The sequence below is a fragment of the Suncus etruscus genome, chromosome 14, assembly GCF_024139225.1.
Source record: "Suncus etruscus isolate mSunEtr1 chromosome 14, mSunEtr1.pri.cur, whole genome shotgun sequence".
In the NCBI taxonomy this organism is placed as follows: domain Eukaryota; kingdom Metazoa; phylum Chordata; class Mammalia; order Eulipotyphla; family Soricidae; genus Suncus; species Suncus etruscus.
The window spans coordinates 1,128,409-1,143,857 of NC_064861.1; the positions used below are offsets into that span (position 1 = coordinate 1,128,409).

At 42.7% G+C, this 15,449-nt stretch overlaps 2 protein-coding genes across 2 annotated transcripts in view; both read right to left on the reverse strand.

Moving 5' to 3' along the window:
- The window catches only part of STK32A (serine/threonine kinase 32A), a 152,227-nt gene extending 147,175 nt beyond the window's left edge, over nucleotides 1-5,052 (reverse strand). The window contains exon 1 of the mRNA XM_049786984.1: nucleotides 5,001-5,052. Within this exon, the coding sequence (XP_049642941.1) occupies nucleotides 5,001-5,052 (52 nt within the window). The remainder of the gene's footprint in view (nucleotides 1-5,000) is intronic.
- PPP3CA (protein phosphatase 3 catalytic subunit alpha) overlaps nucleotides 1-15,449 on the reverse strand; it is a 1,090,725-nt gene that overhangs the window by 512,902 nt on the left and 562,374 nt on the right. The gene's annotated exons all lie outside the window — the stretch shown is intronic.

Consider the following 15,449-nt stretch of genomic DNA (forward strand, 5'->3'; position numbering starts at 1 on the left):
TCTGTTATCCCCTCTGTCCACCCCCAAATACACCGACAATATAATATAGCACCATTTCTCCCTGCAAAGGCACACTAAATAAAGGGGAAATCTTACATATATAAAAGAGCTCTTATCTAGTAGAGATAGGAACTCACAGTTGTTAATAATATAGGGATATCTCCTACCTGGAAAATATGTCATGTGGAATCAACTTAGACCTCAGGTGATTAGATACCATTCATCCAGCCTTGAACCCTGGATCCCAGACATAGAAATGGCACAGCTCTTCACAACAGCTGCAGGAAACAAATCCCATCCGGGACAGCCTTAATACTGCGGAGTCAACAACAAGGGCCAGCTCTAACATGAAATCCTGACAACGAGGAAAATGTGAACAACTTGACCTTAGAGCAGATTAGCCTACCTTACCAGCTAACGACAGGACAAAACCAGAAGACTTGGCACCCTTTGGTAGGTCCAAAAGCCAGGATCGCGATTTACAGATGACTGACTGATAGAACCACGACCAGACTGTACACATCTTGGGACCAATAAAAAGTCCTAGTTTAGGGTTTGAACTATGACCTGCACAATAAGCATGATCCCCAGTCCCAAAGGTCCTGCAGAGACAATTGTAACGGAATGGGGCTTCTGGAAGCACAAAGAAAGACGCTAACCTAGGTGCCATCCTAGGCTCAGTGCAAAGACCAAGATCACCAACCACAGAAGATGGATTAAAATGACACTGAGGTAACAGAACCGCTAGAATCACAAAGACTGACTTCATCATAAATCCCATCTCAGGATCTGTGCAGATACTGAGACCTCTAAACACAGAGCTCTGATTGTATCACCCTGGACAGAGCAGAAGTCTACCAAACACCACAAAAACGCCACCGGGAGAGTAAATGATCCTGAGCAAAGTCTAGAGTTGATCCCATGACAGTATACTCCAAGGACGGAGAAACCCCATATTTCTTAGGCCAAGTGAATTCCTTTTCGAATGACCCCAATGTTTACTGTGCCAGGGCAGGAGGGAAAAAACAAAAATACAAAAGCACAAAACCTTGGTTATTTTTTCTTTATGTATATATTTTTTACCTTCACTTATTATTATTATTTTTTATTTACCTATCTATTTTGGTCGATTTCTCTCTTTGGGTGTGATTATTGAAATTGTTGTCCCCAGTTATACTTATTTTTTCTCTTCCTCTCTTTTCTTTCGTTATGTGCTATGCCATGTTTCTTATTTCAAGACCATGGCGTGTTTTTTTGTTTGTGTGCTTGTTTTTGTTGGTTTTTGTTTTGTTTTGTTTTTTGTTTGTTTTTTGTGGTGCTTATCGATATAGCTGGAGTCCTCACTGGATATTTGACACTTCTTTTGGTACTTACTGGTGGAGTGTTTCACCTTCTCTTTCTCCTTCACCTCCCAAATCGATGATGAGAGCCACTAGAAGGATTCCGCCCATTTTCAGAGTATTAAGCTCTTACCCCAATTTATTACTTTTCTCTTTTTCAAGCAAAACCACGTAACTTGAAATAGCTAGTCTTGCCTCCAGTTAGAGGGGGAAATAAGGGAGGCCTCAAGACCAAACAGGTGCAAGACTACTAAGTAGTAGGTTAGATACAGAGGGGACCACATATTCTAGCCGCCCTGGGGGTGAGGGAAGAAGAAATGGGAGGGAAGACAAAAACGGACGGGTAGGGAGGACAATTTGGTGATGGGAATCCCCCCTGATTTTATGTAAATATGTACCTAAAATATTATTGTCAACAATATGTAAGCCACTATGATCAAAATAAAAATTATATTATAAAAAAAAGATAAAAAAAGAGTACTCGTTAGAGTATTATGATAAAGGCAGCCACTTATTCCCAATTTTATCATTATTTTAACCCTGGTGTGACATTTATCTGTGCTTGAACTTTCCTTCTCATGTCATTTCATGATGCCTTTCATCTTTCAGGCTCAGCTCAAATGTCCTCTGTTCAGAAAGGTCAGCCCTGACCACACCTTATCTAAATGGTCTTCATTATCATTCTGTCCCATTCTTTAAGATTTCTTAAAGTCTTTCCCTTGGTGAGACATTAGCACTATTTAAAATTATTTGGTTTATGTGTTTACTTGTCTTTTACCATTAGAACAGGAGCTTACAGGGAGAAGATAGGCACTATCTTAATTTCTACTCTATTCTTCATGGCTAGCAGAGTGAAAGGCTCAGAGTGGGGATTTGCCCTTCTCTTTACTGCTGCCTTCCAACTGAGTGGATACAGATGGGAGCAGAGCACTGACTTGCACAAGTACCTCATCAACTGTTATGATCCACTCTTTCGCTCTGGATGCTTCTCATCTCATTGGGCTGAGGAGCTGAACAACAAAAATGTGGCAATCTATGGGATGTTAAGAAAGACCTGCAAGGTCTCCAAGGTTGACTTTACTGCAAGCTAGTTTTTCTATATTTGCCTGAAGGTATTTGTAAAGTGGCACTTAATTTCCCTTTTGTCACAATTTTCTCTCTCTCTCTCTCTCTCTCTCTCTCTCTCTCTCTCTCTCTCTCTCTCTCTCTCTCTCTCTCTCTCTCTCTCTCTCTCTCTCTCTCTCACACACACACACACACACTCTCACTCTCTCACTCTCACTCTCTCTCTTTCTCTCTCTCTTTTCTCTCTCTCTGTGTGTGTGTTTTGGGAGGGAGATAACTGCATGAAGAACAAATGGTTGAATTAAGGAGAACATAGTTGTTGTATATGAAAATATTTCCATAAGATTATTCTTTGCCTGTTGTCCCACCTTGACCTTCCAGGTGGGGGCGCTGTTGAGAGCCAAATAAATAGTTTGGGAGCGAGGTTTTTCGGGGTCTTTTGACAGAGTTGGCTGGCTGGCTCAATGGGTGTTTTGGAGCTAGCAGGTGGCTGACAAAGGACTCTCTTCTCCCAACCTTTTAACACTTAACCCTCCTGGCTGTGTGGATTATTTGCGCAGATAAATATTACCAAGATCTCCCCTCAAAAGGGGACAAGAGGATGGGAATAAATTTCTCATTCTGGGAGCTCTTTGCGGATACTCAATCAACAAAGGTGTAAATGGGACCAAAGAATGGGACAACAATAGTTGTTTCTGCGTTTTCTCATTATAATGCTATTCTAATACCAAAAAAATCATACCTATAATGAACTAGAAATGAAACAAATATCAGCATACACTTCTCATTTTAGAAATAGAAATATCAGATATTATTTCCAACCTGTGATCCTTGTTATTAACACTTGATAAAGTAATGCAGGACTAGAAAGCTAGCACAGCAGGTAAGGTGCTTACTTTCCTCTTGGCTGACCTGTGTTCAACCCCAGCACTGCATGTAATCACAAGCCCTAGCAGGAGTGATCCCTGAGCATGGAGACAAGAGCCTTCAGCATTGTCAATTGAGGCCCCTAAGCAAAAGTAAAAAAATTTCAGGAAAAAAGCTTCCCTAAGACTATCTTCTAACTAGACAATTTAGAAATTTTATGCAATATTAATATTAATGTTTACAACTGTACCTCTAAATTAATAGCAAATAATAAGGAAACATGCATCCTGATTAGTCAAATATTTTATTTATCAGGGGTCCATCCAGAAGGCAGGGATGTAGTTTTGGGGTAGGGTTAAAGGAGCAAAATGCCTTACAGATATTTAATCCCTAGCACATAAAAAGTTAAATAAGTAAATAAGCAAACAAGCAAATCAATAGGTAAGCAATTATGCAAGAAAGCTTCCCAAGGATTTCAAAAGTATGATTGTAGCAGGTTTCCCATCACATACAATAGTTTCTTCTGCCCTTAATTACAATCCAAAATTCATCATAGTTAGAAGGTTTGTGGTCACGGAGAGAACTCAGTTTCCTAGTCTCTCTTGTATCTATCCCTCCGAGTGTCTGAAATTGAAAAGCTGGAGCTGGGTCAACGCTGAACAGGACTGGGCACAACCTCCCCTTCCCCAGATCTGCACTTCCAAAAGGGCCTTCCAGATGAGCAGAACCAAGGGAAGGGATGCAGCTTCTAGGAGAGCTCTAATCTGAAGCCACTCACATATCACCTGGACAGTCCTCCAGAATTTACTTCAGAAAATCATGTCCATCTTTTTTTTCTAGTCAGTATTTTTTCCAATTTATTTCAAAACTCAAATTTACATTTTTATACAGTTGCCCCTCTCTTTATGGATGATTACATTGAAGACAAAGAGTAAACAAACTGAACTTCTAGGATCAGGTAGTAGGCCTAGCTTAGGTCCCTGAATTTCAGTTTCTTGTTCTTCCGATTAATAGAACTCCCTGGAAATGACTATGAAGACTCTGGCTAGGAAGCCTGGACAACCAATTAGCTGAGTATAAATTTTCTGTTCCCTCCAAACAACCTACGAAAAATTTGTCTCTGCAGAGACTAGGCTGTACCTATTCAAGAAGATAGAAAGTGACAGAGAAGACACTTACCCTATCCTAGGAGAGGACAGGAGGTCAGAACCATCCATTCCTTGACTTCTCTTTGGCTGGTCTTGCAAGTATGCCTTTTCTCTCATAAGACTGAGGCTAATGCCCTGATTGTATGGGTCTGAGACCTGGATGTCCAACAGTGGGAACGCAAGTTTCCGACTCGAACCACTTGACTTTGAAAACCCAAGTAGCCATTATACCCACATGCAACTTGCTATCATAAGATATTTTTTATAACAATAAGCAATTAAGGTAGCTTCAACTGTCAAGGGAACAGCACAGAAAACAAACATCCTTGTGCTCCAGATCTTTTATCCACCAGGTGCTGAGTGCAGCTCGCTTTGGGCAAAGGGGCTGGTAAAGTGGTAAGGTAGCAGTTGCACCAGCAGCTATGGCTCAAGAGAGACAACACCATTTATTAGGCTAGGTCACTGGACTTTGCCTTGCCATTCTATCTGCTAAGGAAAGATCTTACATTACAATTCACGTGTGCAACAAAGAGACCTTTTTGACATTTTCAAAATTCTATATTTTGTACACATTTCTTACCATCTGCATTTTCGTCAAACACTGGAGGTTTGCTTGAAGTGTTGGCTCCCATGGTTGAATCTGCATAGACCTGGACCTTCCAGTTACATTATCCTGGCAGAAACACTCATCTTCTCAAAAAATTGTTTTTAAAAAAAGGTTCCAAAACCTTAGCTAAATATCTAGGGAAGAAAAAGAAATGATATTCTTAGAAAATGGAGTACTTCAGTTCCCAGGAGTATATAGACTGTGGTCAAACTATTTACATAGTAGTATAAATTATTAAATAAACTGAAACACTACAGTTGAATTTCTTGCCTGAAAAGTATTATTTAAGAATACAACACTATGCATCTGGGAGAACGTACTGGTAGTAGTTCTCATTAGTCAGTCAACTGGACTTGTTCCGAAGGAGAAAGATAGGCAGGACTGGGGAGTTGATTCAAATTACAGGAGTTCAAACTGTTGTTGCGAAGACCCAAGTATGATCACCAGGAGTGACCCATCTCCACCCCCAGTACTAAGACAAAAGTAAGCTCTCTGGACTGCCAGGTATGACTGTAAATCAAACAAATAATTAAAAGGAAGAAAAGTTTTAAAATCTTTTTAGAATATAAAACTACCTTTAAATGAGTTTAGTAATGTTTTAACTATAGAATAAAAATATTTTGTTGACTATATTATTGAGAGAATATGTTAATTTAAAACTTTTTGGTGTGTGTTCAGCAACTTTTCTGTTTTATAATTAGAAAGTTATTTTCCTGAACTGAGGAAGTGGTTCAAGTGGTAGAAAACAAAATTATACATGCAAAGCCCTGACTCTGAGCCCAATACTCATGCTACCACCTTCCCAGCACCACCAGACATGGCCTCAGTGGACTCCCAGGACCTAAAGGTTGAGCATCTAGCTGTCAGATCAGGCCAACCACTACTAGGGCACACACCCCCAGTAGTGGTCCTGCCCCACAACACTTCTGGCGGCCCCTACATCTATGTCTTAGAAAGGCCACTAGCCCAATATCCTGAACACATAGGAAGCAAAGAATAAGTGTCAGATATTGCTGGCAGGAAATGTGCACAGGTAAAGGGATGAGTGCAGGACATTGTATAACTGAAATTCAGTCATGAACAACTTTGTAGCTCTATTTCACAGTGATTCAAAATAAGTTAAAAATCTATCATGTCAGTTATGACTGCTTTTAATAGTGCTGCATTTCCTTATCATCACGCCTGTTTATTGTTTTCTATTGGAATTACTGATAAAAAGCAGATTTGATCAAGTGTCCTAAGGTAAACTGAACTAAGGATGAGTTATTGAAAATGAATTTCAGAAGCTCCAAAGCAAGTCAGGAGGAAAGGCGCATTTTCCCATTAGAAAAATGTAAGTAAAGCTTTTATTTGGAAGGCAGGCACATTAATGAAATGCTACTTTTCCTACTGAAAGCCAACTGTTGGCAAAGGGCCTTATGGCTTTAGAGAAGAATAGTCAGCAATTAGGAAGCAACCAATTAAGTGGTATGGGAGAAGAGCAGGTGGCAACAGGTGGCTGGAGGAGGCAATTGAGGGAGGTTAACAAGATCCAGAAGACAGCAAGGATTCAGTAGTCTTTTCTAGCTAAGAAAACAAAGAGTTTTTAGTTCTTACAAAAGGAGAGAAGTGGGCTGCCTTAGTGTTTCATAGAAGTAGTGGCTAAATAAGGGCAAAAGAACTGCATGTAGTCTCAAATAAAAGAACCATGAATTGGATGAACCTCAGGTGACATTAGATGATGCCAAAAAGAACACTGACTAGAAAAATTCTGATTTGTTTTTTTTTTGGGGGGGGATGAACAACATCTGCTGATGCTCAGTGGTTACTCCTGGCTCTGTACTCAGGAATCACTCCAGGTAGTGCTCGGAGGACCATATTGGATACTGGGGATTGAAGCAGGGTCCGTAATGTACAAGGCAAGTTCCTTACCTGCTATAGTAAAATTACAAATGTTAACACTACAGAAGGGGGGCTATATTGGTTTTTATTTTGATTGTATATTGGTTTTTATTTTGATTTGTTTGTTTTCACACAATGCCACAATCTTATCATTCTTTCTTCTTTTTTTGGGGGGGGGGGCAAACCTGGCAGCGCTCAGGGGTTTCTCCAGGCTCCACGCTCAGAAATCGCTCCTGGCAGGCTTGGGGGACCATATGGGATGCCAGGATTCGAACCAATGACCTTCTTCATTAAAGGCAAACGCCTTACCTGTATGCTATCTCTCCATCCCCCCCTCCCAATCTTGTCATTCTTAGATTTTTTTTTCATGCCCCAGACATTTAAACATTTTTCAAGTAGCCCTTTGTTTTCATGGATCATAATATGTGCCAAACACTGACCTTGCAAGTTGTTAATTCAGAAAGAAAAAGACAGGGGAAGGAATATTATCACAGTTTGTCAGACAGTTTCATCCGACCCGAAGACATCTTTGTTCTCCAAAGCCCTGATTTTGTACAGAAGAAAATTTTCAGACTAGTAACCCCCAACAATGTGTGTGGAGCTATTGGGTACATTTTTTTCTTCCTGCATGTCATACAGACCATTCCCTTTACAATTGGCTTTCTCGTTATTCTCTATGAAAATAAGCAAAAAATGAAGATCATATCCTGAAAGAAATCACCCTTATTTTGAAACAAGAAAATGTAGACACATATTTTTTTATCACATTTTCCCCTTTTTTCTTTATTTAAACATCTTGATTACATAAATGATTGTGATTAGGTTTCAGTCATGTAAAGAACACCCCCTTCACCAATGCAATATTCCCACCACCAATGTCCCAATGTCCCTCCATCCCACCCCACCCCCACCTATACTCCAGACAGGCTTTCCAGTCCCTCATTCATTCACATGATTATGGTAGTTCTCTGTGTAGTTATTTCTATAGCTGCACTCACCACTTTTTGTGGTGAGCTTCATGAAGTGAGCTGGTGTTTCAAACCTCCTCTCATTGTCTCTGAGGATTGTTACAAAAATGACTTTTATTTTTCTAAAAACCCATAGATGAGTGAGACTATTCTGCATCTCTCTCTCCCTCTGAGTTATTTCACTCAGCATGATAGATTCCAGGTACATCCATGTATAGGAAAATTTCATGACTTCATCTCTCCTGATGGCTGCATAATATTCCATTGTGTATATGTACCACAGTTTCTTTAGCCATTCAACTGTTGAAGGGCATCTTGGTTGTTTCCAGAGCCTGGCTATTGTGAATAGTGCTGCAATAAATATAGGTGTGAGGAAGGGGTTTTTGTTTGTATGGTTGTGTTCCTATGGTATATCCCTAGGAATGGAATAGCTGGGTCGAATGGGAGCTCAATTTCCAGTTTTTGGAGGAATCTCCATATCACTTTCCATAAAGGTTGGAGTAGATGGCATTCCCACCAGCAGTGGATAAGAGTTCCTTTCTCTCCACATCCCCGCCAGCACTGATTGCTCTCATTCTTTGTGAAGTGCGCCAATCTCTGTGGTGTGAGGTAGTATCTCATCGTTGTTTTGATTTGCATATCCCTGATGATTAGTGACAAGGAGCATTTTTTCATGTGCCTTTTGGCCATTTGTATTTCTTTTTTATCAAAGCGTCTGTTCATTTCTTCTCCCCATTTTTTGATGGGATTAGATGTTTTTTTTCTTGTAAAGTTTTGTCAGTGCCCTGTATATTTTGGATATTAGCCCCTTATCTGAAGGGTGTTGGGTGAATAGTTTCTCCCACTTGGTGGGTGACTCTTGTATCCTGGGCACTATTTCTTTTGAGGTGCAGAAGCTTCTCAGCTTAATGTATTCCCATCTGTTGATCTCTGCTTTCACTTGTTTGGAAAGTGCAGTTTCCTCCTTGAAGATGCCTTTAGTCTCAATGTCATGGAGTGTTTTACCAATGTGTTGTTCTATATACCTTATGGTATCAGGTCTGATATCAAGGTCTTTAATCCATTTGGATTTTACCTTCGTACATGATGTTAACTGGGGGGTCTATGTTCGCTTTTTTGCAAGTCGCTAACCAGTTCTGCCAGCACCACTTGTTGAAGAGATTTTCCCTGCTCCACTTAGGATTTTTTGCTCCTTTGTCAAAAATTAGGTAATTGTATGTCTGGGGGACAATGTCTGAGAACTCAAGCCTATTCCACTGATCTGAGGGTCTGTCTTTATTCCCATACCATGCTGTTTTGATAACTATTGCTTTGTAGTACAGTTTAAAGTTGGGGAAAGTAATGCCTCCCATTTTCCTTTTCCCTAGAAGTGCTTTAGCTATTCGAGGGTGTTTATAGTTCCAGATGAACTTCATACATGTATGATCCATTTCTTTGAAGAATGTCATGGGCATTTTTAAGGGGATCGCATTAAATCTGTATAATGCTTTGGGGAGTATTGCCATTTTAATGATGTTAATCCTGCCAATCCATGAGCAGGGTATGTGTTTCCATTTCCGTGTGTCCTCTCTTATTTCTTGGAGCAGGGCTTTATAGTTTTCTTTGTATAGGTCCTTCACATCTTTGGTCAAGTTGACTCCAAGATATTTGAGTTTGTGTGGCACTATTATGAATGGGATTGCCTCCCTGACTTCCATCTCTTCCCTATCATTATTGGTGTATAAAAAGGCCATTGATTTCTGTAGGTTGATTTTGTAGTCTGCCACCTCGCTATATAAATGTATTGTTTCTAGAGCTTTTTGGTAGAGTCTTTAGGGTTTTCTAAGTAGAGTATCATGTCGTCTGCAAACAGTGAGAGCTTGACTCCTTCCTTTCCTATCTGGATTCCCTTGAAATCTTTTTCTTGCCTGATAGCTATAGCAAGAACTTCCAGTACTATGTTGAAGAGGAGTGGTGAGAGTTCCTTAAAAAAATAAACAAGATTGATAGACCATTGGCAAAACTCACAAAGAAAGAGAGAGAGAGAAACCTGATAACCCATATTAGAAATGAAAAGGGGGAGATCACGACAGATATTGCAGAGATCCAAAGGGTAATCAGAGACTATTTTGAGAAACTTTATGCTATTAAACATGAGAACCTAGAAGAAATGGAAAAATTCTTGGACACTTATAACCTTCCACATTTAAGTAAGGAGGATGTAGCATATCTAAACACCCCCATCACTACTGAGGAAATTGAAACTGTAATCAAACATCTGCCCAAAAAGAAAAGCTCAGGCCCAGATGGATTTCCTAATGAATTTTTTCAAATCTTACAAAAGGAGCTACTACCAATCCTAGCCAAGCTCTTTCATAAAATTGAAAAAAATTGGGAACACTCCCAAACAGCTCTTATGAAGCCAACATCACCTTGATACCAAAACCAGACAGAGATGCTGCCAAAAAAAAAAATTACAGACCAATATCCCTGATGAATGCTGATGCAAAATCTTTAAGAAAAACCTGGCAAATAGGATCCAATGCATCATCAAGAAGATCATACACTACGACCAAGTAGGTTTCATCCCAGGAATGATGGTTTAACATCCGTAAATCTATCAACATCATACACAACATCAACAACAAGAAAAATAAAAATCAGATGATCATATCAATAGACGCAGAGAAAGCATTTGATAAGGTCCAACATCCATTCTTGATCAAAACTCTCAGCAAGATGGGAATGGAAGGAACCTTTCTCAATGTAGTTGAAGCCATCTACCACAAGCCAATGGCAAATATTATCCTCAAAGGAAAAAAAAAAAGCCATTCTTCTAAATTCTGGTACAAGACAAGGAGACACATATTGTTAATTCTGCTGACAGAGCCCAGAAGAGCTACATTACTTAGTTCTCAAGACCCAGAGCCTTCCTGACCTCTTGCAAGTTAAGTAAGCTCCATTCCCAAAGGTTATTGCCACCAACTGGGAAATGAAACTCTTCAGTAGAGAAAACAGAAGATGACGATGACGGGCTAGAGAGATAGAAAACAGAATGAAAGCGTTTGCCTTGTTTGTGCCCAACCTGGGTTCGAATTCCTCCATCACATGTTCACCCAAGACCTGCCAGGGATCAGTCCTAAACACAGCTAGGAATTCAGCTGATGTGCTAAATAGTAGGATCCCCAACTCCCCAAAACAGTAAGAAGTTGAAATTTAAGGCAAAAACCACATTTTTATAAGAGATCCAGGAAGTTTTCAGGTTCTGCCTTATTAGAGGCAATGGTCAGACTACTCAATTGAGACCTTTCTACAATTCTTCGTTGACGTTTGTTCTGGGTCTATCAACAGCATTTAAGTCTCCCTAGGGCAGTAGTTGGCAACCTGCGGCTTGCGAGCCACATGCGGCTCTTTACCCTTTTTAATGCTGTTCTTCTGTGTGCCCGGGGGCCGCCCCAGGAATCAGGACTCTGCTCCTAGCCTCTTTCGGTGCATGCCCCGTGTGGCTCTCAAAATAAATTTCAATCGTGGTTTTGGCGAGATTTGGCTCGGTTGGAAAAAAAAGGTTGCCGACCACTGCCTAGGAGAAGAGGCTTAGGTCTCCTTTTCTCAAAAGAACACAGGAACTGGAGTGCAAGTGTTCAGAGAAGAGTTTGGGTTCCAGTGCTACAGGAAACTCCCATCTAATGTATCGCTTGCTTTGGAAACAGAACTTCGACGGAGAAATATTGAAAACTATGGGATGGATAAAACATGAAGCAAAAGCACTTTTACAGCACTTGCAATTAATGAATGACTCCATTCCTTCAGCGCTCAGGGGCTACTCCTCCTGGCTCTAGGCTCAAGAAACATCTGGGGTGCCGGGGTTCGAACCGCCGTCCTTCTGCATGCAAGGCAAACGCCCACCTCCGTGCTATCTCTCCGGCATCTCATTTGTGTCTTCTTAGACTCGGCGGTCTGCCGCACTGAAAACGAAGTTTAAAAATACTTGCCTGTTCACTCCCAGGCCCCATTCGCCTCCCTCTCCCGGGTCGGAAAGAGCCTCCCGCAGAAACGCCCTCGACTAGGATGCCCCCCGCGACGGCGCTTCCACCGAAGTCCTTCCCGGACCTGCGAGGGGGGACCGTGCGGGTCTCCCAGCCTGTGGTGCGCGACGGGGAGCGCCGAACGCGGGGAGTGCGCGTCGGTCCCGCCTGGCAGCGGGGCCCGCCGGCCGAGGAGGTGGCAGCGCCGCCCGCTGTCTCCGCCCGGCACGGCCTGAGCCGGAGACGGGCCGGAGGAGCACCTGTCCCGCCCGGCCCTTCCCGGCCCCGCTAGCGGCCCCGCGGGGAGGACGAGAGGGGCGACGGCACTCACCGCGTCTGCAGGAGTCGGCCGACCCGACGCGCCGGGCGCAGGGGTCCCTCCCCGAGGCCGCGGAGGAGCGGCGGGCGGCGGCTCCGGCGGGGCGCGCGGGCTGCGCGGCGGGCGGCGGGCGCGGGGCGGGCGGTCCGAGGCCCCGAGCGCCGCCCACGCGCCCACTGCTCCGGGCGGGGGGCTCCAGCCTCCCGAGACAGCGGCGGGGATCCCGCGGCGCCAGGGCGGGCAGGGCGCGAGCCTCGGGGGAGAGTGGCGCCCCGGACCTCCCGGACCGAGCCCGGGTCCCCTGAAGTGGCCCCTCGGCCCTCCGGACTCCGGGCGGCGCCGCGGGCGTGCCGGTGCCCCGGGAACCTGGACACGCACTCCTGGCCCACCGCCCAGCGGCCGAGGGGGACTCGGGCCGAGCGCACAGACCGGGCGCAAGCTGCTTTTCCTGGGGGACGACGCAGGGACAGAAAGACCTTGGCAGGACCCACTAGGTTCCGAGGACGGCTCGGGGTGCCCGAGGCGGGCTGGCCGGGGGTCCGGGTGGCTCTCCCGAGACGCCAAAGGGGCTGAGCCGGGTAGGGCGAGGACTACTGATTTCTCCGCAGTCAGGAACGACCGCTCAACAAGCAACAGCTTTGTAGATTTTTATGATCTTTTTCTTTTTCTTTTTCGTTTGGGAACCACGCCCGGCAGTGTTCGGGGGATGCTCCAGGCTTGGCACTCGGGAATTATGCCTGGGGGCTCAGGAAACCAAGGGGGTAGGATTGAACTCTGGTCGGCTGCATTGCAAGACAAGCACTCCACTTGCTGTATATGGCTCTGTCCCCACAACTTTAGATTTTAACGAGAAGCCCAAAGTTCTGTGTGAAATCGCCCATTATTTGAGCATGGGCCGGTAAACTGGTCCAACAAAATGCACCTGCGGCTGCAATGTCCTTTGCAGAATCCCATTTTCATTCCGATTGGGAAGAGCTGTATTTCGGCCACTTCCATTGTCAGCTCCTAGACTGATTTAAAAAAAAATATATATATATATAAAATATATATGTATTTATATTTCATATTATATATCATATTTTATATTATAAATATATATATTTTAAATCAGTCGTTTTCCAACACACACACATACACACATATCAGCGGTCACTTCCTAATCAAGGACCCTCTGTTTTATTCATTAAATTAATATTTCATAGTAATTTGCTTTCTTAGAGGAGCTCTCCCTCCTATCTACGGCTTAGGCTCTTTCCTTTTTCTTTCTTTCCTTTGCTTTCTTAGAGGAGCTCTCCCTCCTATCTAGGGCTTAGGCTCTTTCCTTTTTCTTTCTTTCCTTTGCTTTTTCAAGCCAGTGCTACTTGTGCAGGGGACTTGAAGAATGCTATTTCCAGCTCAGGGTTTCCCAATTCAATCCCGGCCTTAAATCCAGCTCATTGAATTCCCTCTTCCCCCCTCAAGACCCCACCACAACCACCACTGTTTTTCCTTCTTTCGCTTGCCTTCACCTAAATATAATACTTGGAATACTTGAGAATATAATACTTGAAACAACCTTGAACTTAATTCATCTGCCACTGGCACTTGTACCCAGACGAGGAAGGGATTTGCCCAAAGCCAAACTAAAAGTAACTAGGTAATAGATACTGAAGTTTTTAACTCCTCACAAAGAAACCTATGGGAGAGGACCTGGTGCCATAACTGAACAAGTGTGGAATTCAGGCCAAGTTCAAAATTAATGGAATTTTCTTGAGGAGGAGGGTTCATTAAGGCTTTTGTTTGTGTGTTACTGCTTTTCTGAAGGGATTCCCAGTTCCAGGTCAATGCCAGTGGTAATCTAGCTTTGCTAAGATAGAGAAGTTAGAACTTTTTGCTGCTCAGAGTTTACTCCTGTCTCTGTTCTCAAAGATTACTTTACCTTCTATACCATCACTTCCACTCAAATTTTTTCTTTTAAACACAGAATCAAGCAATTGGATAAAAACACATAGCTTTTAAATACTATCTGGTCATATTCAGAATATTTTTATTATCTTCAGAGCATTAGGAATTTGTGGGGCCTATGTTGCTTTTTTCTCCCTCCCCTCAAGAGATACTAATTTCTCTCTTCCCTCAAGAGAAATTCTACTGATACACATTTTATCTTTTGGGAAAACTTAAATTGAAAGAAGGGAGGGAAAACTTGCGTTTAAGTATCTGGAAGCCTCTTCAGTTCAGTGTGCTGGTTAGAAGGGCTTAGAAGTGTTGGGAGAATCCGGAAGTCTGTAGAGCTCATGCCACTCAACCACTGAATATCTCTGAAAGGTTGACAATATCAAGGCTCTAACCTTAGTTTTCTTTTTTTGGTTTTTCAGGCCACACCCGTTAGATGCTCAGGGGTTACTACTGGCTAAGCGCTCAGAAATTGCCCCTGGCTTCGGGGGACCATATGGGACGCCGGGGGATCAAACCGTGGTCCTTTCCTTGGCTAGCGCTTGCAAGGCAGACACCTTACCTCTAGCGCCACCTCGCCGGCCCCAACCTTAGTTTTCTAATTTTTTTTTAAAGGAGTCATGTCTTTCCATGATGACTGGACTAATGGAAGATTAAATAAAATCATGTGCATGGTAATAAACTTAGACTGGTGTCAGACACCCAGAAACTGGCGACTCTCCAAGTTGTGAAGATTAAAGCCTGCCAGATTCTGTTTTAATATTTCTGGTTCTTCATGATTCTTTTATTTTCTGATTTTGCTGTGCATGTGTTTCTATCTAATCTGCTATGAATATTGCTATGTTCTATGTATTTCTCCATGTCCTTCTTTGATTTTGCACTGTTCTTCATGTTTCTGCTTCTTTGTTGATGCTTGAGCAATTTCGCAGTGATCTTTATTTTTTTTTAATTTATTTAAACACCTTGATTATATACATGATTGTGTTTGGCTTTCAGTCATGTAAAGAACACCACCCATCACCAGTGCAACATCCCATCACCAATGTCCCAAGTCTCCCTTCGCCCCACCCGACCCCCGCATGTACACTAGACAGGCTCTCCATTTTCCTCATACATTCTCATTATTACAACAGTTCAAAATGTAGTTATTTCCCTAACTAAACTCATCACTCTTTGTGGTGAGCTTCCTGAGGTGAGCTGGAACTTCCAGCTCTTTTCTCTTTTGTGTCTGAAAATTATTATTACAATGGTGTCTTTCATTTTTCTTAAAAACCATAGATGAGTGAGACCATTCTGCATTTTTCTCTCTCTCTCTCTG